We start from the raw sequence: 23107 nt of genomic DNA, 5'->3' as shown, positions 1-23107 counted from the left end.
TCCTAAATGAATATTTAGCCTCTATTCATTCCCTTAGGTAGCATTTCCCATTTACAAATGTGTAAATTGGGGCATGACAAGATGAAGAAACTAGCACAGTCACAACTGTGTCCAGATTCCTGTTTCCGGAGGTGTCTATAGTCCACCTCCATGAAACTGCTTCAGGTGCTAGTTCCAAGCTCCCCAGCCCTCCACCTCTGACCTCACACCTGGGGATCTGGGGTGAGGCTGGCGGTCAGGGGCATGCATGAGGTGAATCTGGTTGCCCAGGTCCCTGTGGCCCATGCTCCTCCCACAGGGCTGACCTGGCCCATCTCTGACTTCCTCCTGTTCTCCCAGTCCTTCCTCCCTGTGGTCTGGGTTTACCAGGGCCTTCCAGGTTACCCCCTCCAGGGGATTCAACCCAGGCTCCTGCCCCCAGCCCTTCATAATGGAGTCTCTCCCCCACAGGTCACCAGGCCCCACCAAGCTCTTGTCCCACACAGCCCTGAGTTCTGCCCACCCATGTGGGTCTCTTGTCCTCCATCCAGCCTCCTCGCACAGGTCAGTCCCACCAGAGAGTCTAGTGAGTCTGTTGAGAACCTTCTTGTCTCCTTTGCACCTGTATATTCAGAGTTTGCTGCTCTCCATGTGGGGCAGCTGGGTGACTCCAAGGTAGAGCATGGTGGTGGACGGATGTGAGTCACGGCTTCTACCAGATAAGCCTGCGTGCGGCAATGCAGTCACACGACTCATCAGGATCCCAGGGACCTGGGACAATTGTCTTAGCCTGAGCGGGGGTCACATGGAGGCGGGGCAGAGCTGAGAGATGGCTAGAACCAAGCTTTGGCTCCTCCCTCTGTGTGTGTGTGTGTATGTGTGTGTGTGTGTGTGTGCGTGCGTGTGTGTTGGTGTGGGGGTGGTGGTTTGCAGAGAGTCTTCTGCCTGGAGCTCTGTTGGCTGTGAGTCTCAGCCAATGTTAGGCATGATCTCCAAATGCTGGCCAGAGCACCAGACCCTTTGCAATCTGCTGACTCTGAGCTGGGACAGGGAGCAAGCAATTCTGTGCCCGTGGTCTCTAAGAGTGGAGTCTCCGTTTCCCACAGTCTTCCAGTGCTCCAGACCATAAATCCTCTTGGTTTCCAAAACGGGAGTGGGGGGAGTGGGGGCATGGGGCTGCTTCTCCCAGCACTGCTCCAGGGCTGGGGTGCCTGATGTAAGGCCCAAATCTCCTGCTCCTTAGGCAGAATGTTCCAGTTTGTGATGACCCCTCCGTGTGAGAGTAGTTCGCCAAAGGGTCCCATCTAGATCCCTTCTTTTCTGCTCCTGCCCTTCTCAGTGTGGTTCTTTCTCTATGTTGGTTGTAGAGGGGATGTTCTGCCAGCTTCAGGTCATTTTCTCCGAAAGAGAGCTGTTGTGTATGTGGTTGTAGTTTTGGTGTGTTCATGGGAGAGCGGAGCTCAGGGCGTCCAAATTCGCCATCTTGATTTTGCCGTTTTTTATCAATGATCTTTCATGTTAGTATTGTAATTGTTTTGGGGTGCCAGGAACCATGGGCACATTGCCATCCGATATGTGTGTGTGTCCTGACTGCTCCGTTGACCCGTCCATCTCTCTCCTGAGACGCCTGAGTCCCTGAGACACAACATCGAAATTAGGCCAATTAATAACCTTACCTCTACATGTCCCATTGACAGGAAAAATCACGCCTCTCTCACTTTAAATCCAAAGATAGAAATGGTTAGGCTTTTGAAGAAGGCATGTCAAAGCCAAGATGGGCCAGAAACTAGGCCTCTTGCCCTAAATCGTCAAGTTGTGAACGCAAAGGTAAAGTTCTTAAAGGAAATCAAAAGTGCTCCTCCAGTGAACACACAAGTGAGAAGATAGCAAAACAGCCTTACTGCTGATATGGAGAAACTTTTAGTGGACTGGATGAAATATCACAACACTGCCTTAGGCCAAAGCCTAATCCAGAGCAAGGCCCTAGCTCTCTTCAATTCTATGAAGGCAGAAAGAGGTGAGGAAGCTGCAGAAAAAAAGTTGAAAGTTGGTAGAGATTGGTTCATGATTGGTAGAGATTGGTTTCAAGGAAAGAAGCGTTTCCTAACATAAAGTGCAGAGTGGAAGAGAGAGGGTTGATGCAGAAGTTGCAGCAAGTCATCCAGAAGATCTCATAAAATCATCTCTGAAGACGGCTATCCTAAATGAGAGCTTTCCAGTGTAGAGAAGAGAGTGTTCTATTGGAAGAAGATGCCCCCAAGGACTTGCATGGCTAGCAAGAAGTCAGTGCCTGGCTTCAAAGATTCAAAGAATAGGCCGACTCTGTTAGGGGCTAATGCAGCTGGTGACTTGAAGTTGAAGCCAAGCCTCACTTACCTTCTGAAAATCCTAGTGACTTTCAGAATTATGCTAAATCTACTCTGCCTGTGCTCTGCAAATGGAACAACAAAGACGAGATGACTTCTGTTTACAACACTGATTACCAAAAGTATTAAATCCACTGTTGAGACCTACTGCTCACAAAAAAGGATTCCATTCAAACGATCACTGCTCATTGAGAATCCACCCAAGCACCTGTTGGAGAACTACAATGACATTCATATTGTTCTCACACCTGCTATCACAGCATCCATTCTGTAGCCCACGGATCAAGTAGTCATGATGTTCAAATCGTTGAATTTAGGAAATAGTTTCTGCAAGGCTATAGCTGCCACAAATAGTGATTCCTCTGATGGATCTGGGGAAAGTCAATTGAAAACTTTCTAAAGTGAATTCACAATTATAAGTTCCACCCCAAATATTCGTGATTCATGAAAAGAGGTTGAAATTTCAACATTCATAGAAATTTAGAAGAAGTTGATTTTAACCTTCTTAGATGACTTTGAGGGGTTCAAGAGTTCACTGGAAGAAGTAACTACAGATGTGGCAGAAATAGCAAGAGAGCTAGAATTAGAAGTGGAGCCTAATGTAAAGATGGGACTGATTGTTGCAATCTAATGATACAATTGGAATAAATGAGAGTTGACTCTAATGGATGAGCAAACGAAGTGGTTTCTTAATATAAAATCTACTCCTGGTGAAGATTCTATGAAGATTGTTGAAATAACAGCAAAGAACTTAGAATATTCTAACTTTAGAATACATTTAGTTGAAAAGGCAGGAGGATTTGAGAGGATTAACCCTAATTTTGAAAGAAGTTCTACTATGGGTAAAACACTGTCAAAGAGCATTGCAGGCTAAGAGAATTCTTCTGTGAAAGGAAGAGTCAAATGATGTGGCAAAGTTCATTGCTGTCTTATTTTCAGATTGCGCTACCCACCGTAACCCTCAGCCACCACCTCGATCAGTCAGCAGCCACAGACACTGAGACAGGACCCTCCACCAGCAAAAAGATGGTGACCCCCTGGAGGCTCAGATGTTGTCCAACATATTTTATTTTAGAAACAAAGTGTTGTGTATTAAGCTCTGTACATTGTTTATTTAGACATAAAGGTATTGCACACTTGACAGACTTCCATATCAACATACTATTATGTGCAGTGAAATGAAAAAATTTGTGATTCTCTTTATTGTGACATTTACTTTATTGCCCTGGTCTGGAACCCAGCCCACAATCTCTCTGAGGTTGGCCTCTATCTACATGACTTTTAGTCTATGATTTCCAGCCTGGAACTAACGCTCGGATGACTGCATAGTAGGGTGAACACATGACCTACTGTTGGGATATGGTGAAATATACTTTTAAAAATCCAGAGAATTTAAGGATCAGTTCACAACTGGACTGCATGTTACTTTAGGAGTGATCTTCAAATTCTCTGTTTCCACAAGAAATAAAGCATTATCATTGGTTTTATTTAATGCCATCATGGGGAGGAATGGTGAAATGCCATGACTTTTCTCCCGGATTAGAAAAGAGGTATGAAGGACTTAACTTTTCTGCAATATAGAGATGTTGATTTAAGAATCAGTATAAAGGCTTCCCAGGTGATGCTTGTGGTAAAGAATGAGCCTGCCAGTGAGTGAGGAACAGGAGACACAGGAGACAAGAGTTGGATCCCGGATCAGGAAGATCCCCTGGAGAAGGAAATAGCAACCCACTCCAGTATTCTTGCTTGGGAAATCCCATGGACAGAGAAGACTGGTAGTCCATGGGGTTGCAAAGAGTCGAACACGACTCAGCACCAATAGGGTAATATTATGAAGGGAACAAGTCAATGTAAAATTTTACTCTTTTGAAAATATAATGAAGTTGTTTCTCTGGATATAGAAAAGAAAATCACTGAATCCTGCAGAAGCAGTTGTATTTTTCAAGCAATATCATCATTTTTAAGAATAAGGTCATGATGCAGGGGAAAGTTTAATTTTCCAAAAACTAGAAGATTGAAGGATTATGTCTGTGGTGATCTCTTGTTCTAATAGTTTAAAGTATCAGTGCAGGGACTGCATCACTCAACACCAAGAGAAAATGGGAAAGGAGATTTGAAAATAACAATAATAATAATAATTTAAAAAAATAAAGAGGTTGAGGAGGATGTTCATCAGATGCGGCAAGAGACACGAGATGGTGCAGCCACTGTGTCATCATGACTCGTAGACAGACGTGGGATTCCGAATGTCTGATCTCTTGGCTCTAAAATGATCAGCAGGAGAAGGAAAGCAGCCAAGCAAAGACTCATTCCTGAGGCCAACAGAACACCTGTCATCGGCTTTCTGGGAACACAGGCTCCTGCAGAAAAGAAAGAGGTGTTTGTCCAGGAGGCTGAGGAATCCTGTCACTTTCCTGGGGCTGCCCCTCCCCAGCCCCCCTCCAGGCGCACCCTCATTGAGGGGCTCCTATGTCCTCCACCCACACCCCACCCCAGGCCCAGCAGCTGCTTGTCCCCTCCTCCTTCCTTCCTGCATCACAGAGTCACCCCAGGCCCTGACACCCCCTGCTCAGGCTCAGGACTGGAGCCAGTGAGGAATCAACTTGCTCCCTTCACACAGGTCGGGATCCTCCCCGAGGGGAGCCTAACGGGCCAGGGAGCAGGTCCCGGAGGAGAGGCCTTGCTTCCTGACATCCTTGGGGGCTGCAGGCAAACCTCCTTCCTTCGCTCCCCTCCAGCCTCTGAGCCAGCAGCACACACAGCTCTCAGGACCAGAGTCCCTGCCCCCATCTCTTTCTGGTCCCGCCCAGCTGGGCATCTCCACCCCAGCTCAGGCCCACCCACCCCAGGCACCTCTGCTCAAGGCAGGGCCGCTCAGTGATGGAGGCTCTGGATCCCCAGGAGGCTGGTGACGGGCAGGCCACAGGCTGAGTCAGAACTGCTGCTGCTCCAGGAGCTCAGGCCTGGCCTCGCCCTTTCCCACAGTCTCTGCTGGGGGCTCCTGCCTTGCCTGCTTGGCCCAAGCCACTTCCTGTGAGGACAGGCCTTTGGAGTTGGGTCTGCAAAGGCCTTCCCAGCCCTTCCTCCTGGGATGAGAGCCCGGCCCCTCTCATCTCGGCCCCTGGGTGGGTCCCCTCCCCGCCGACACGTCATGTGGAGCCCCCATGCTGCTCTCAGCCCCGGGAGTCCTGCCCTCGCCCTGAGCGCCTGCTGTTCTCACACCAGCCACCCTGGGCCCTGCCAGCCAGCCGTCTCTGCAACTTCAACAGGCCCCCAGCCTTCCTGCACCCCAGCCACCCCCCACTTCCCACTGTCATCTCACAGTGAGGAGCCATCAGAACTGAGGGCTGAGCTTGTCTGAGTTCTTGCTGTCAGGTTATATGAGGTCTTACTCACCTGGCTCATTTCCAGGATGAGGAGGTACAGTGAAGGGCAGGCGTTGGATGGGATTCCCAATCCCAGGAGGAAGGGGTGGGAAAGCGTTGGCAGACCCAGCTCCAAAGGCCTGTTCTCACAGGAAGTGCCTGGGTCAGGCAGGCAAGGCAGGAGCCCCCAGCAGAGACTGTGGGAATGGGCGAGGCCAGGCCTGAGCTCCTGGAGCAGCAGCAGTTCTCACTCAGCCTGTGGGATTCGCCTCCCTGTCCTCACACCAGGCCCTGTGCCCCTGATTCCCTCTGGATTCTGCCCTCAGTACCTCTTCTTGTTAAGGCTCCAGGCTATTATGACGACAATTATGAAGAAACTGAGGAAAGCCCAGGTGGCAGCGGTGATCCCTGTGGTGAGATAGATGGCTGTGTCCGTGGGCTGCACTGTAGGGGGGCCCATGGTCGGTGATGCTGCAAGGAGAGTGAGAGTCAAGCCCTTGTCCAGACCCCAAACTCGGCAGATGCCTCCTCGCCCCCCTGACTCAGGTACCCCTACTGTGCAGACAGTTTACACCCATCACATGGAGGCCCCAGTGATAGATCCTCAGGCGAGATGAGGGGAAGGGAGGAGCCCAGTCCTCAGGGGCCTCTGACAGCTGATGGGGGAGCAAGGTTTCCAAGACAGCCACTCAGTCCTGTTGTGACATCAGAGACGGTGACATGAGGATGGAGTTCTCAGGAGCTGACAGCAGAGGTGGTGTTGACAGATTTCCTGAAGGAGGACTGGTGACATTTAAAAGAAGATTCTGGAAAGAGGGTACAGTGAGAAATAAATCCCAGAAATCAAAAAGATGTCTACAGGTTTGGGATCAGCAAAAATCAATGTTCAGTCGTTCAAACGTCTGTGCTGTGAGGAGAGACGTCAGGAGGTGGAAGAGGAAGGAGGAGGACAGAGCATCCCTGGGACATTGTTCTCCCAGGACAACTCACTTTATTTATTTCTCTTTTTACATTCTTTTATTTTATTTAACAGCAAAAGCATTTTGTATTGGGGTATAACTGATTAACAACGCTATGATAGTTTCAGGTGAACAGTGAAGGGTCAGCCACAGATATACATGCACTCCTTCTCCCCTAAGCACCTCTCCCATCCAGGCTGGCACATAACATTGAGTAGAGTTCCATGTGCTATACAGTGGGAGCTTGTTGGTTATCCGTTTACATATAGTAGTGTGTACATGACCTTCCCAAAGTCCCTAACTATCCCTTCCCCCAGGGAACCATAAGCTTGTTTTCTAAGTCTGTGAATCTGTTTTGTAAGTTCCTTTGTACTATTTCTTTTTAGATTCCACATATAAGGCATGTCACATGATATTTCTCCTTCTCTTTCTGACTTACATCACTCAGTATGACACTCTCTAGGTCCATCCATGTTTTAGGAACAGCTCACTTTAGATGGATCACTTTGCTAAAACACACACACACACAGACACACACAGGCACACCCGGACGGTGGGTCCACATCACCTTGCGTGGACTACCACTTCCTTATACTCGTCTCACCTGCGCTCTTCAGCATTTCCTCCCAGCACACCATGAAATCCTGAAGCCAGGCTCGACAGTGTCTCATGGAGACACTCTTCAAGAAGTCGGTCACAGCTCTGTCATTCTCCCACTTCTCTTTCATCTGCCTCCCTCCAGAATGAACCACTGTCCAGTGTTCATTCTCTGAATCAAAGAGGAGCCACATTTGGCCATTGAAGCCAAACTGCCAGGATCCACTGATGTGTCCATCCTCTTCACACTGGCACGTCATCCTGGCCTGCAGTGTCAGCGGGCCTGACCCACCGAGGAAAAGAAAGAGCTCAGCCTCTGGACTTGACAAATTCCTTGCCTCACCTTGGTCCACCTCCCCTGGTCCTGGCTAATCTGGCCCTGTTCTCTTCTCCAAGGCCCGCTCCTTCCACTGGACTGCTAGGGCAGGACCAATATCCAGTGAAATTTTTTACCCATAAACAATGGATGCAGCTAAACCCCCAGTGTGCTCCTTCAGTCTGTGGACGTCCTAACTCACCCCTGGACTCGATGGACATGAGTTTGGCTTGATGGACATGAGCTTGAGCAAGCTCTGGGAGTTGGTGAAGGACAGGGAGGCCTGGCATGCTGCAGTCCATGGGGTTGCTAACAGTGGAACACTGTTAGTTCAGTGAACTGAACTGAATTGAACTCACCACTGGCCATGTGTTTCTCCAGTATGACGTTAGGCAATTGCCACTTGAACAAGTCCCCGATGTCTCTCAGTGTTTCTGTCTGTGTTTCCCAAGTGTTCATAGTTTTCACCTCTTCTCCCAATGGACTTGTGGATTGGATCATGGCGCCACCACAGTCATAGGAGAGAAAAACATTCCCATCTACCTGGCCTTGAACCACACACCATGGCTCTCCAGGACTGGGCTGAGGATCGACAGTGAAGTTGTAGCAAAGAGAGTGAGCATCTGTGAAGGAAAACGCAGGTGAGGGCAGTGTTGGGAAAAGAAGACCTGTTACCTCCTCCCCCACTTATGTGAGAGCAGAGTAAACCTGCAGGGCTGGGTGGGCAGAGCAGGAAGGCCTCCCTGTCCCCCAACACCACCTACAGGCTGAGCAAGCAGAGAAACCACATAACATTATCTCTACTCTGCTCCTAAGGCCAAAACAGAACCGCAAGCTGCAGAAAGGAGAATTCACAATTAGGGGTCTCAGGACTTAGTAAGACCAGAGAGATACTGCTGACCTACAACTAGGAAGGGTCTTGGAAGCCTGGAGAAAGGCCTGGCCCACATGGCTTGAAAGAGAAAATCCAGAACTTCCGAGGCAGGTCGTAGAGGAGGGGATTAAAGGCTCAGAGAAGCGAATCTGCCAGGGTGGACACGGTGTGAAAGGGCAGGAAGGTGTGCGGTCCACCAGGTTCTGTGGAGCCCGAGAGGAAAGCGTGGAGGAGAAGCAGCTCCAACAGCTCCAGGATGACTTTTGTTGAAGGTCAGCGATAGTGGTAGCAGATGGTGTTCCTGTGGGCTTCCAGCAGGAATAAGGATGGAGAAGGTGGAGAGAGCTGATGCCAGGCGGAGTGCTCTATTTCAGACACAAAGTAGATGTAGTGGTCAGAGTGACTAGAGAGTCCCAAGTGAGCCAGGCCTGACTGCAGAGAGTGCGATGCTGGCTCATAGCACAGGGCGATCCCAGAGGCAAACGGATGAGCAGTGAACCTGGTTACAAACTACGCGATTAAAAGGAAAACACACACACACACACAGACACACACACAGACAGACAGACAGACAGACAGACACACACACACACACAGACACACACACACACACACACAGACAACACAAGGCTGGATGATGAGGAATCGGGATGCAGACATCCCAACAAAATGTCCAGATCCTTTCCCCAGTTTCCAGCACTGAGTCGGGTCTTATACTCAGGATCCATTACTAGAGACAGAGATGCCAGGCACCAGGAAGGCCCTCTTATCACCACAGCGAGTGCACAAGTCCTTCTGGCTTTTGGAAGCCACATGGTCATTGACTTGGGTAAGTGTACGCATAGGAGAGAAGTCACGCCCACATTCATAAGGACCTAGAGTGGGACTGACATCATGTCCAGCAATCTGAAACATCATCATGGCCACCTCTTATTACTGTGGTGCCTGAGGTCTGTGGTTAGGAATTCACATCTGTCCCACGTCCTACCCACAGGAGTGCCACTGATTCACTGATCCTCATAGTGCTCATTTCACATCCATTGCATTTGCAATATGAATGAAAAATCTTCAGAGTTAGTAAAGTACTGTGGGGTGAGGGCAGCCATAGCAGCGATTTCCAAGTTCACACTTCTGACACTGACCATCATCCCCCAATAGTATGTGTAAAGAATATCATACCCTGGAGAAAATGATAGACAGGAGTACCAACCTACGACCTCTCCAGGGCTGCAGGAGTGTCATCCCTATCTTATCTCCATTTAACTCCCAGTGGCCATGGCAGATGGTGATGGCAGCCATGAAATTAAAAGATGCTTGCTCCTTGGAAGAAAAGTTATAAACAACCTAGACAGCATATTGAAAAGCACAGACATTACTTTGCCAACAAAGGTCTGTCTAGTCAAAGCTATGGGTTTTCCAGTAGTCATGTATGGATGTGAGAGTTGGACTCTTGAGAAAGTTGAGCACCGATGAATTGATGCTTTTGAACTGTGGTGTTGGAGAACACACCTGAGAGTCCCTTGGACTGCAAGGAGATCCTATCAGTCCACCATAAAGGAAATCAGTCCAAATATTCATTGGAAAGACTGAGGCTGAAGCTGAAGATCCAATACTTAGGCCACCAGATGCCAAGAACTGACTCATTTGAAAAGATCCTGATGGTGGGAAAGATTGAAAGTGGGAGGAATAGGGGAAGACAGATGATGAGATGGTTGGATGGCATCACCCTCTCAATGGACATGAGTTTGAGTAAACTCTGGGAGTTGGTGTTGGACAGGGAGGCCTGGTGTGCTGCAATCCATGGGGTCGCAAAGAGTTGGACAGGATTGAGTGATTGAACTGACTGAACTGTGGCCCATAGATTCTTGTAATAGTGCATATGAAATATTTCAGGCTCGGCAGGTCATAGGTTTCTGTTAGAACTATTGTCCTAGTACAAAAGCAGTCACAGATGATTGGTGAGTGATGACCTGCTTCTTGGGCAGATGACCCAGCAGAACTTGTGACATTAGAAGTATCTGTTGTCGGAAAGGTGCTTTGTGCAGTATATGGCATTTTCCTTGAAGGTTCAGACCTTAGACTCTATGTCCTGAGGAAAAGCCATGCCATTTGCAGTGGGGAATACTACACCATTTATATGTGGCTCTTGGTACGGCCCTAGGGGCTGATAGAAATGAGGCCTCTGGTCATGGAATGTCAAATTTGTCCACCATGATCTGGGTTCATCAACCCCTAATCATTACTTCAGATAGATCAGCCATCATAGGATTGAAGTGATACTGTCGTTTGGCATAAGAAGGGCCAGAGACAACAAATAAGATGTAGCAGCAGGTGGTCTAGGCCTGACATCAGAATTGTTGTAGCAGTACCATTCTCTGGGGCCTGCCCCTGTGTCTCAGTGGTAAGAAATCTGCCTGCAATGTAGGCATAGGAGTAGACATGGGATCTATCCCTGGGTGAGAGAAGATCCCATGGAGGAGGGCATGACAACCCACTCCAGTATTCTTGCCTGGAGAATCTTGGATGGAGGACCCTAGTGTACTATATATAGTTGATAGAATCGCAAAGAGTTGGACATGACTGAAGCGACTTAGTATGCACACACTACTCTGCTCATCCCTGAGGCTTCATGCAGTGTCCCCGATATCTCCAGGGACCAATGAAGTCATCATACAGCAGAGGGGGTCAGGGGGCATTAGGCCTTATCTGCTGGACCCACGATCCTTTCACGTTCTTGCCACCCAGAACCTCCAAGGCAGGACAGAGCAAGTTTCTGGTTTACAAACAGGAAGCTAAGGCACCCCTTGGGGAAGTCCCTAGGGGTGAGTCATCCATTAGTGTGGCGTGATTCAGGGTGGCCACATGGTTCTTTTGGATTTTAGGTCGTCTTTGCCTGCTCTTGTACCAGAAACGTGGAGATATATAATGAAAACAGACACCAAATAGCCTGTTGAGACCAACAGATTTACTCTATCTTTTGAAGAAAGGATTCTCGAACTCCTGTCTTCTTTAATAGCTACTATAGGCCACTGTCTCCATGGTCTCAGGGAAGATGAATGTGGGACCGAAGGGTAGAAGTGGGGGTGTCCTGTGTCACACACTTTGGGAAACTCTTCTCCCATCTCTCCTGCTTTATGCCCTGGGGGCCAGGCTGGGAGGCTTCTGCTGGGGTGAATTCTCAGGCAAGAGGATAGGTGCCAGTTGACAGAGGGCAGGCTTAGGGTCCCTTCACAGATGGGAAGTTGTTGGAGGCCATGGGCTTCATGAGAAGGGGAGAGATGCAGAAAAATAGTGTTGTAACCAAGCAGGACTCTAAGGAGGCTTCTTAGGACAGACTCCACCCATCTCCCCGTCCCTCTCTCCCGCACAGAACACCCCCCCCCCCCCCCGACTCCCCGCCCAAGTGGCGACTCCACCTAGACCCTTGCCCATCTTGCCCCACCTCCCCTGCGGCCAACGCAACGGGTCAGACTCCTCCCAGCCTTCCCCTGAACCCTGTGGGTTGGGTCCCTCGGGAATGGCCACCACCTTTCCTGTTCCGGCTTCAGTAGCTCGGAATTCCCGACGAACGGGCGGATTTCCTGGCGCCGCGCTGGCTCCCACTTCTACCTGCCTCCCCTCCCTTCCAGCGGGGATTCCTTCTTCACCCAGACCTTGTCTTTCCCCTGCCGGGGGTTGGGGGCGTTGGGTGGGGGTCCGCAACCAGCCGGGGAGTGGGGCGGGGGAGCAGGAGTCCAGCAGGAAAGGAGCGCGCGGAGCTTTAAAAGCAGGGAGGCGACCCCGCCGCGGCGTTCCCCAATCTCCCGCGGACACCCCCATCCTTCTCGGGGTCTTATGGCCCTCTGTCCGCTCCCCGCAGGTTAATCCCCGAACTCACCGCCTCGCGCCGGGCAGAACCTGCTGCTGCTAAGTCGCTTCAGTCGCGTCCGACTCTGTGCGACCCCATAGACGGCAGCCCAAGAGGTTCCTCCATCCCTGGGATTCTCCAGGCAAGAATACTGGAGTGGGTTGTGATTTCCTTCTCCAATGCAGAACCTCAGAGACCCGATTAGAACGTGAGCCGCCAAAGCAAGACGCGCTCCGGGGTCAGCGGTCCAGGACATCGTCAGCCTGACACTGGGAGAATCGGGCTGGACTTCGCGGGGAGCGCCCAGATATTTATAGGTGGATCCCGCTAACCCGCCCTCTTCCATCCCATCCGTCCCAGGGGACGCCCTCTGCATTGATGCTAACCCGCCCACTCCCGCCCCATCCCTGCCGGCTCACGTTCTCTTCTTTGAAGCCGGGCAGCTCAGCGGAGGCCGGCAGCTCCCTATCGAGTCTGGCCGCTGGCGTGACCCCGCCGGGTGGCCGCCCTCTCCTGACGCACTCGTTGCTCCTCCCGTCCCTCAGCGTTGCTTTTCTCCTCCGAGTCCTTCCGGCCCTTCAGCCCTCCTGCCCATCCTCGCCTGCAGCCTTCCCGTGGGGGTGGTTTGCTCCCTCAGTCCTGTCCGACTCTTGCGACCCTGAGATCTGGAGCCCGCCGGCTCCTCTGTCCGTGGGGATTCTCCAGGCAAGAGTCCTTCTGTGGGTCGCCATGCCCTCCTCCTTGGGATCCTCCTGACTCCGGGGTCGAAGCTGGATCTCCTACATTGAAGGTAGAGTCTTCTGAGCTAGGAGGGAAGCCCTGTTTTTCTTAAAAGACTCAAGATTTCCACGCCACCCAGCACCCCACAGCCACTCACACAGGAGAACGCTGCGGGTCTCTTGAAAGGGCCTGAAGACAGTCCTTAACTGCAGTGTCATCGGCAATAGGTTTTCTAGTAGTTTCTGCCCCAGAGTAGTCCTAGACCTTTTGTGGGCCAAAGTGAAGTCGCTCAGTCGTGTCCGACTCTTTGCGACCCTTGGACTGTAGCCTACCAGGGTCCTCCGTCCATGGGATCTTCCAGGCAAGAATACTGGAGTGGTTTGCCATTTCCTTCTCCAGGGGATCTTCCTGACCCAGGGATCAAACCCGGGTCTCCCGCATTGGACGCAGACGCCAATTTTGTGGGCCAAAGTAACTGCTAATTAGAAAAAGTTTGAGGACTGAGGTCAGAACCTGAATTTCCAGGTTCTGCGGGGAGACTGGGATCCAGCGCTGCCCCCGGGCGCCCCCTGGCGGTCTCTTCCGGCTGCTTGTTCCATCTGGTGCCTTTGTGCATGCTAAGTCGCTTCAGTTGCCTCTTGACTCCTTGGGACCCCATGGACTTTAGCCCACCAGGCTCCTCTGTCCATGGGGATTCTTTAGGCAAGAATACAGGAGTGGACCGCAATGCTCTCCTCCAAGGGATCTGCACTGGTAGCCTGTGTGATCCATTTCCTTCCCCCTCATAGTTTACTTTTATGCAGTGTCCAAGCAGAATTGAGCATCTCACGTCCTCATCTCAGGGCTATCCGCTGATGAAGAGTGAGATCATCCATCACTCGTTGGGACTGACAAGCCCTCCTAATTCTTGGGAAGTGGGTCTACCAATGACACTGAGAGGTGAACGTCTGTGACAGAGGGCCCCATCTCTCTGTTATCATGGGGCTCTTGGCCTTTGCTAGCTTCAGGGGTGACTGAGCCCTGACCTCGGAGGGTCGCGCTGACCCCTCAGCACGGGCAGTGCTCCATTTCATGTCTTGTCACTGAGTGAGGCTGGGTTCCCTATTGATAGATGTGGAAATGAATGCCAGCAGAGTTCTAGGGAAGTAACAAGAGCAATCAGGTGGAGTTTCATGTTCTTGGAAGGATGCTCGTTGTCGACACCCATTACAATCACCTCCCAGTTGATTCCACTCCCATCTGGGGTCTACTCTGTGTCCAGGTGCCAGGAGCACGCACGGGTGGGGGTGGCCAGGCCTGTCCAGAGAGGCCCGTCGTCCCCCACCTGGCTGTCCTGACCAGGACTCTAACGCTGTCCTTCTGTCTTTCTCCTGCTCTCCCAGTCACTTGCCTCTTCACCAGCCTCCTCCACTGGGGCTATGTGCTCCCCGTGTTGCCTCTCCCCAGAGATTAAACCCAGGCTCCTGTCTCCCAGGCCTATGCATGAGAGTCTTCCCCTGACACATCCATCACCTGAACCCACCAAGCTGGTGCCCCACCCGAGTCTGAGTCCAGTCCTCCTCCAAGGCCCCATGTGTCTCTTGTCCCCAAATTGTTACACACCAGGGCTCTTGGCCGCCTTAATCAATAGAAATCAATCAGAGGAAAGACAATAGAAATAAATCAAACTTCTTAATCAAAATAAGTTGAGGCAAGGCTTTATTGGGGCTCCTATTGCAGCAGAGGGGAGTGAGAACAAATCACAAGTTCCTTGCTTGCTCACTCTCCGAGGTGGTGGGGTGAGCTTGTTCCTTCTATGCGGTGAGGGGAGGGGTGTGCCCAGGGGTCAGTCAGAGGGGTGGTTTAGGTGACTGGCTGGCCCCTTAAGTGTTGTTGTGCGCTGGGGGCATGTGAGGCATGCTGCTTTTGCTCTGGGCTCTTCAAAAATAGCAGTTGGGATTTTTATTTCTTTTTCATTTTTTTCCCAGAATTTGCTCTAAATACTCAACTAAAAACAGTCTAGTTTTAAAAGACTTTATGCTTTATTGGGTGTAGCTGACTAACAAACAGTGTTGGGATAGTTTCAGGTGAACAGCTAAGGGACTCAGCCATGTACACACATGTATCCATTTTCCCCAGACTCCCCTCCTGACAGGCAGCCACATAACACTGAGCAGAGTTGTGGGTTCAACCCCTGCGCTGGGAAAATCCCCTGGAGAAGGAAAGGGCAACCTACTCCAGTATTCTTGCCTGGAAAATTCCAAGGACAGAGGAGCTGGCAAGGTGCAGTCCATGAGGACAGAGAGAGTTGGACACACACAGAGTGTGCACACACAGACACACCATCTGCCATACATAGGTCCTTGATGGTTATCCATTTTAAGTAGAGCAGTGTGTACATGACCTTCCCAAATTCCCTAACTATCCCTTTCTGGGAGTCTGTTTCTGAGAACGTAAAACATCCTTATTGCTGATATGAAGAAAGTTTTATGGGTCTGGGTAGAAGATCCAGCCAGCAACAATATTTTCTGAGGCCAAAACCTAGTTGTAATCAAAGCCCTAACTCTCTTAATTTCTATTAAAGCTAAGAGAGGTGAAAAAGTTGCAGAAGGAAAATTTGAAGATAGCAGGGCGGTGGTTCATGAAGTATATGGAAAGAAGCCATCTCCATAAAATACAGTGCAGAGTGTAGTACAAGACCTGACATAGAAGCTACCACAAGTTATCCAAGCTGAGATAATCTATGAAGGTGACCACACTAAGTTAGAGATTTGCAGTGCAGGCAAAAGAGCCACCTATTGGAAGAAGATGCCCACCAGGACTTTGATATCTGGAGAGGAGTAGTCCATGCCTGGCTTTAAAGATTCCAAAAACAGGCTGATTCTCTTGATAAGGACTGTTGGCAGCAGATTACTGGAAGTCGATGGTCATTTATCACTTGGAAAATTCTAAGGCCCTTTAGAATTGAGCTGAATCTGATCTGCCTGTGCTCTGTAAATGAAACAATGAAACCTGGATGATAGCACGTCTGTTCACAACATTGGTGGCCAAGTATTTTAACTCCAGTGTTGAGACCTAATGAAAGATGCCTGTCAAAATATTACTGCTGATTGACAAAGCATCGAAGAATCTGACGGAGAAGTACAATGAGATCCATGTTGTCTTCATGGCTGCCAACACAACATCCGGTCTGCAGCACATGGATCAAGGAGTGATTTTGATGCTCAAGTAACAGTACTGATGAAATACATTATAAGTCTATAGCTGCATAGATAGTTATTCCTCTGCTGGATCTGAGCCAAGTCAACTGAAAACTTTCTGGACTGAATTCATTTTTAAAAAAAGTCTACAGTCTTTTCTAAAAAAAAAAAAATTATCTCAGGCTGCATGGGTCTTAGTTGAGGCACACAGAACCTTTGTTGGGTCATGCATCATCCTTCATCGAAGCACACAGACTCTCTAGATGTGGTGCCTGGGCTCAGTAGTCGCAACACGTGGGCTTAGTTGCTCGGCAGCATGTGGGACTTTAGTCCCCTGAACAGGGATCAAGCCACTATTCCTTGCATTGCAAGGGGGATTCTTCATCACTAGACCACCAGGGAAGTCCCCCTACAGTGGATTCATGATTACAGATTCCATTGAAAACACTGAATCATGGGAATAGGGTGAAATATCAACATTAAGGCGAGTCTGGGAGAAGGTGATTCCTACCTTCACAGATGACTTTGAGGGGCTCAAGAAATCACTGGAGGAAGTAACTGCAGATGTAGTGGAAATAAAAAGGGAGCTAAAATTAGAAGTGGAGCCTGAGGATGTGGCTGAATTGCTGCAGTTGCATCATAAAGCTAGAAAGAATGAGAGTTCAACTTATCCATGAGGAAGTAAAGCATTTTCTTGAGACAGACACTGCTCTTGGTGAAGAAGCTATGAAGATTGTTGAAATGACAACAAAGGATTTAGAACATAACATAAACTTAGTTGAAAAAAGCAGCAGCAGACTGCAGAGGATTAACTCCAGTTTTGAAAGGAATTCTACTGTGGGTAAAAACGCTGTTAAAAAGCACTGCATGCTCCAGAGAAATTTGTGAAAGGAAGAGTCAGACGATGTGGCAAACTTCACTGTTGTCTTCTTTTCAGAAATTGCCCTGCCCACCCCAACCTTCAGCAACCACCACCCTGATCAGTCAGCAGTCATAGACACTGAGATAAGACCCTCCACCAGCAAAAAGATTTTGACTTGTGAAGGCACAGATGATTCTCAAACTACTTTATTTTAGAAACAAAGAGTTGTTAAACTCTTTATATTATTTATTTAGTCATAAAGCTATTGCACACTTAGACTTCAGTGTCAACAAAACTATATACATTCTGGGAAATGAAAAGTTTGTGTGATACACTTTACTATGATATTCAATATATTGCCCTGGTCTGGAACACAGCCTGGAATACCTCTGAGGTTGTCTTGTATCTATATGACTTTTGGTCCACTTTTTCCATCTGGAACTAACATTGGGTTGACGGTGTAGTAGGATGGACTAAAGATCTAATGTTGGGATATACTGAAATAGACAGCTCAACACACGACTCATTTTTACTCCTACAAACAATGTAAGAAAACTCTTCTTATTGCATTTCCTGCACCACTTGATCTAGATTTATTTAAAAGGCTGTCAGTTATATGAATATGTGAGTGTATCCCAGCATTTTTTTTGTCAGGTTGATTATTCGGGATATGTTCAGTCTTTTCACAGGTTTATGCTTCTATGAAGACCTACATGACCTGCTAGAACTAACACCAAAAATCATGTCCTTTTCATCATAAGGGATTGGAATGAAAAAGTAGCAAGTCAAGAGATTCCTGAAGGAACAGGCAAGTTTGGTCTTGGAGTATAAAATGAAGACAAGAAAAGACTATTTTGAGTTTTGCCAAGAGAACACACTAGTCATAGCAAAAACCCTGTTCCAACAAAACAAGAGAAGACTTTACACATGGACATCACCAGATGGTTAGTACTGAAATCAGACAGATTATATTCCTTGTAGCCAAAGGTGGAGAACCTCTATACAGTCAGTAAAAGCAAGATCAGGAGCTGACTGTGGCTCAGATCATGAGCTCCCTATTGCAAAATTCAGACTTAAATTGAAGAAAGGAGGAAAAACCACTAGGCCATTCAGTATGACCTAAATAAAATCTCTTATGATTATACAGTGGAAGTGACAATAGATTCAAGGGATTATATGTGGTACATAGAGTGTCTGAAGAACTATGGATGGAGGTTTATGACACTGTACAGAAGGTGCTGACGAAAACCATCCCCAAGAAAAAGAAATGCAAGAAGAAAAAATGATTGTCTGAGGAAGCCTTACAAATAGCTGAGAAAAAAAGAGATGTGAAAGGAGAAGGAGAAAAGGAAAGATCTATCCATCTGATTGCAGAATTCCCAAGAATAGCAAGAAGAGGTAAGAAAGGCTTCCTAGATGATCAATGGAAATAGAGGAAAACAATAGGAAGGGAAAGACTAGAGATCTCTTCAAGAAAATTTGAGATATCAAGGGAACGTTCATGCAAAGATGGACACAATATAAGACAGACCTGCAAGGAGCTGACAGAAGCAGAAGAGATTAAAAAGGGATGGCAAAAATAGAAGCAGTGTACAAAAAGGTCTTAATGACCTGGATAACCAGGATGATGTGGTCACCCATCTAGATACAGATATCTTGGAGTGTGAAGTCAAGTGGGCCTTAGGAAGAATTACTAAGAACATAGCTAGTGAAGGTGATCAAATTCCAGCTAAGTGATTTAAAATCCTAAATGAAACAGACATTTCTCCAAAGAAGACATACAGATGGCTAACAAGCACATGAAAAGATGCTCAACATCAGTCATTATCAGAGAAATGCAAATCAAAACCTCAATGAGGTACCATCTCAGGCCAGCCAGAATGGCTGCTATCCAAAAGTCTACAAGAAATAAATGCTGGAGAGGGTGTGGAGAAATGGAAATCCTCTTACACTGTTGGTAGGAATGCAAACAAGTACAGCCACTATGGAGAACAGTGTGGAGACTCCTTAAAAAACTGGAAATAGAACTGCCATATGACCCAGCAATTCTACTGCTGGGCATACACAGCGAGGAAACTAGAACTGAAAGAGACACATGCACCCCAATGCTCAATGCAGCACTGTTTATAATAGCCAGGACATGGAAGCAACCTAGACGTCCATCAGCAGACGAATGGATAAGAAAGCTGGTGGTACATATACACCATGGAATATTACTCAGCCGTTAAAAAGGAGCCATTTGAATCAGTTCTAATGAGATGGATGAAACTGGAGCCTGTTATACAGAGTGAAGTAAGTCAGAAGGAAAAATGCCAATACAGTATACTAATGCATATATATGGAATTTAGAAAGATGGTAACGATAACCGTGTAAGCGAGACAGCAAGAGAGACACAGATGTATTGAACAGTCTTTTGGACTCTGTGGGAGAGGGCGAGGGTGGGATGATATGGGAGAATGGCCTTGAAACATGTAAATTATCATATGTGAAATGAATCACCAGTCCAGGTTTGATGTATGATACAGGATGCTGGGGGCTGGTGCACTGGGATGGCCCAGAGGGATGGGATGGGGAGGGAGGTGGAGGGGGGTTCAGGATGGGGAATACATGTACACCCATGGTGGATTCAAGTCAGTGTATGGCAAAACCAATACAATTTTGTAAAGTAAAATAAATAATTAAAAATAAAATAGAGAAAAAACACAACTAAAAAAAAATAAATAGAATACTCTTTATAAAAAATAAAAATAAAATCCTAAATGATGATGCTGTTAAAATGCTGCACTCAATATGCACTTAATATTTGGAAAACTCCACAATGGTCGCAGGACTGGAAATGGTCAGTTTTCATTCCAACGTAAAGAATGTTCAAACTACCATACCAGTGTATACATTTCACAGCAAGGTCATTCTCAAAATCCTCAAGTTAGGCCTCAGCAGTACGTGAACCAAGAACTTCCCAACGTACATACTGGATTTAGAAGGTAGAGGAAACAGAGATCAAATTACCAACATGTGCTGGATCACAGAAGAAGTAAGGGAATTCCAGAAAAATATCTACTTCTGCTTCACTGACTATGCTAGAGCCTTTGACTGTGTGGATCACAACAATCTGTGGAAAATTCTTAAAGAGATGGGAATACCAGACCACCGGACCTGTCTCCTGAGAAGTCTGCATGCAGGACAAGAAGCAATAGTCAGAACCGGACATGGAACAATGGAGTGGATCAAATTGGGAAAAGAGTATGTCAAGGCTGTGTGTTGTCACTCTGCTTATTTAACTTCTATGCAGAGTACATCATGTGAAACACTGGGCTAGATGAAGCCCAAGCTGGATTCAAGATTGCGGGAGAATTAACAACCACCTCAGATGTGCAGATGATACCACCCACATGGCAAAAAGCAAAGAGGAACTAAAGAGCCTTCTGGGGGAGGTGAAGGAGGATGAAAACTCTGGCTTAAAACTGAACATTCTAAAAACTATGAGTTTGGCATCCGGGGCCATCACTTCATAGCAACAATACGGGGAAAAGGTGGAAACAGAAGCAGATCTTATTTTCTAGGGCTCCAAAATCACTGTGGAAGGTGACTGCAGTCATTAAATGAAAATTGATTTTAATTAAGAAATGAAAAGATGCTCCTTGGAAGAAAAGCTTAAAAGAAGAAAAAAATAACCTTACAGTGGCCTCTACATGTCCGAGTGAGAGGAAGAATCAAACATCTTTCACTTTAAATCCAAGGGTAGAAATAGTTAAGCTTTTGAAAAAGACATGTCAAAAGCCAAGACAGGCCAGAAGCTAGGCCTTTTGCTACAAACAGTTGGTCAAGTTGTGAATGCAAAGGAAAAGTACTTAAAGGAAATAAAAAGTGGCCCTCCAGTGAACACAAGCATGATAAGAAAGCAAAACTGATCATCAAGGTCAAGTGGTAAAATTGGTTTGAGAAGAAAAAAGAAAGATGCTGAGTAGAGTGTGCAACGCAAAGACATCACTTTGCCGATAAAGTCCACGCCATCAAAGCTATGGATTTTCCAGTAGTCATGCACGTATGTGAGAATCAGACCATAAAGAAGGTTGAGCCCTGAATAAATGATGCTTTTGAATTGTGGTGCTAGTTAAGGCTCTTGAGAATCCCTTGGACTGCAAGAAGATCAAACCAGTCCACCCTAAAGGAATTCAACCCTAAATATTCATTGAAAGACTGATGCTGAAGATGAAACTGCAATACTTTGCCTTCCTGATGTGAAGAGCCAAGTCATTGGAAAAGACCCTGATGCTGGGAAAGACTGAGGGCAGGAGGAGAATAAGGCAACAGAGGATGAGATGATTGGATGGCATCAGCGACTCAATGGACATGAGTTTGAGCAAACTCCGGAGATAGTGGGCTGCAGTTCATTGGGTCACAGAGTTGGACATAACTTAGTGACTGAACAACAATTCACCATCTGTGAACCGCTCAATCAGTGGCCACAAAGTTACAATTTATCTTCTTTATTTGTAGTAATTCATTATCTATTCTGAATATGATCCTCTGTCAATGGGGAAATAAATCTACTTTTCAAAACAGATATAGCTTGTGCTGTGAAGTCTGGCTTATCCTTCGAGAGGGGGAGGCACAGGGAACACAGCAGAGTCACTACTGAGGATGCAGATCTTGATGAAATAAAAAATGATTTCATTGCACAAGTTCCAGGATATGCCTTTGGATCCAGGTATCAGGATTGGGATCGACAGCTAGACTGCATGTTAGTTTAAGAGGGTTCTGTTTATTCTCTGCTTCCACAATAACTGTAGCTGAATCATCAGTTCTATTTAATCCCAAAAGGTGGGAAAAGGGTGAAATGTCCCAAGGTCCCTCCTTGATTAGAAAAAGAAACTTGAAGTATTCATGTCTTTTGCAATAGCGAGATACAAACTTAAATATTCATATTAGGAAATAAAATGACTAAAAGAGACATTCAGGCATAGCATTTTGTTTTGTTGAAAATACTCTGAAGTTGTTTCTCTGAACATAGAAAGAATCCCTGAGTCCTGTAATAGCAGATGGTATTTTTCTTATATTATCACCATTTGCAACAATGAGATTGCCATACAGAAAAGAGTCTGATTTTTCACAAACTGGAAGAAAACAGAAAGTTTCCTATTTGTGGAGACTACTTGTTCAAGTAGCTGAACATTTAGGTGCATGGATTCCATCACTTAGCACCAAGAGAAAGAGGTAAAATCGGTTGGGGGAATAAAAAGAGACTGAGGAGTCTGTTCCCAGATGTGACAAGAGACACGAGACAGTGCAGCCACTTGTCATCACAACGGGAAGGCAGGCTCGGAACTCCTGGGTCTGATCTCCTGGCTCTAAAGTGGACAGAAGGAGAACCAAGGCGGCCAAGCAAAGACTGAGGCCTGAAACCGGAGAGCACCTGTCGGGCTTCCTGGGAGCAGCATCACCTGCAGAAAAGAAAGAGGCCTTGGTCCTCTGGGGTTGAGGAATCCCGTCCCTTTCCTGGGGCTGCCCCTCCCCAGCCGCCCCCCCCCATAGCCCTGCCCTCACTGAGGGGCTCCTATGTCCTCCACCCCACCCCCACCCCAGGCCCAGCAGCCTCTTGTCCCCTCCTCCTTCCTTCCTGCATCACAGAGTCACCCCAGGCCCTGACACGCCCTGCTCAGGCTCAGGACTGGAGCCAGTGAGGAATCAATCTGCTCCCTTCACTCAGGTTCAGATCCTCCCGAGGGGGGCCTAAAGGACCAGGGAGCAGGTCCCCAGAGGAGGGGCCTTGCCTCCTGACAGCCTTGGGGGGCTGCAGGCAAACCTCCTTCCTTCGCTCCCCTCCAGCCTCTGAGCCAGCAGCACACACAGCTCTCAGGACCAGAGTCCCTGTCCCCCATCTCTTCCTGGTCCCGCCCAGCTGGGCATCTCCACCCCAGCTCAGGCCCACCCACCCCAGGCACCTCTGCTCAAGGCAGGGCCGCTCAGTGATGGAGGCTCTGGATCCCCTGGAGGCTGGTGACGGGCAGGCCACAGGCTGAGTCAGAACTGCTGCTGCTC

General features: G+C 47.9%; 2 protein-coding genes across 2 annotated transcripts in view; both read right to left on the bottom strand.

Annotated features, from left to right (window-relative positions):
- Positions 1-3395: 3395 nt before the first annotated feature.
- Positions 3396-12573, bottom strand: LOC136165142 (UL16-binding protein 3-like). Its single transcript, XM_065931130.1, is given in 6 exon segments — positions 3396-4619; positions 4621-4705; positions 6040-6181; positions 7274-7549; positions 7942-8205; positions 12334-12573. Coding segments are annotated over 6 exon segments (1095 nt in total). The 5' UTR covers positions 12560-12573; the 3' UTR covers positions 3396-4517.
- A 9866-nt stretch (positions 12574-22439) lies between these two features.
- The window catches only part of LOC136165152 (UL16-binding protein 3-like), a 58435-nt gene continuing 57767 nt past the window's right edge, over positions 22440-23107 (bottom strand). The window contains exon 5 of the mRNA XM_065931146.1: positions 22440-22509. The gene's annotated coding sequence lies outside the window, so the exon portion shown is untranslated. The remainder of the gene's footprint in view (positions 22510-23107) is intronic.

This window comes from Muntiacus reevesi, chromosome 3 (genome assembly GCF_963930625.1).
Source record: "Muntiacus reevesi chromosome 3, mMunRee1.1, whole genome shotgun sequence".
Lineage (NCBI taxonomy): Eukaryota > Metazoa > Chordata > Mammalia > Artiodactyla > Cervidae > Muntiacus > Muntiacus reevesi.
This window is presented reverse-complemented; position numbering and strand designations above follow the sequence as displayed.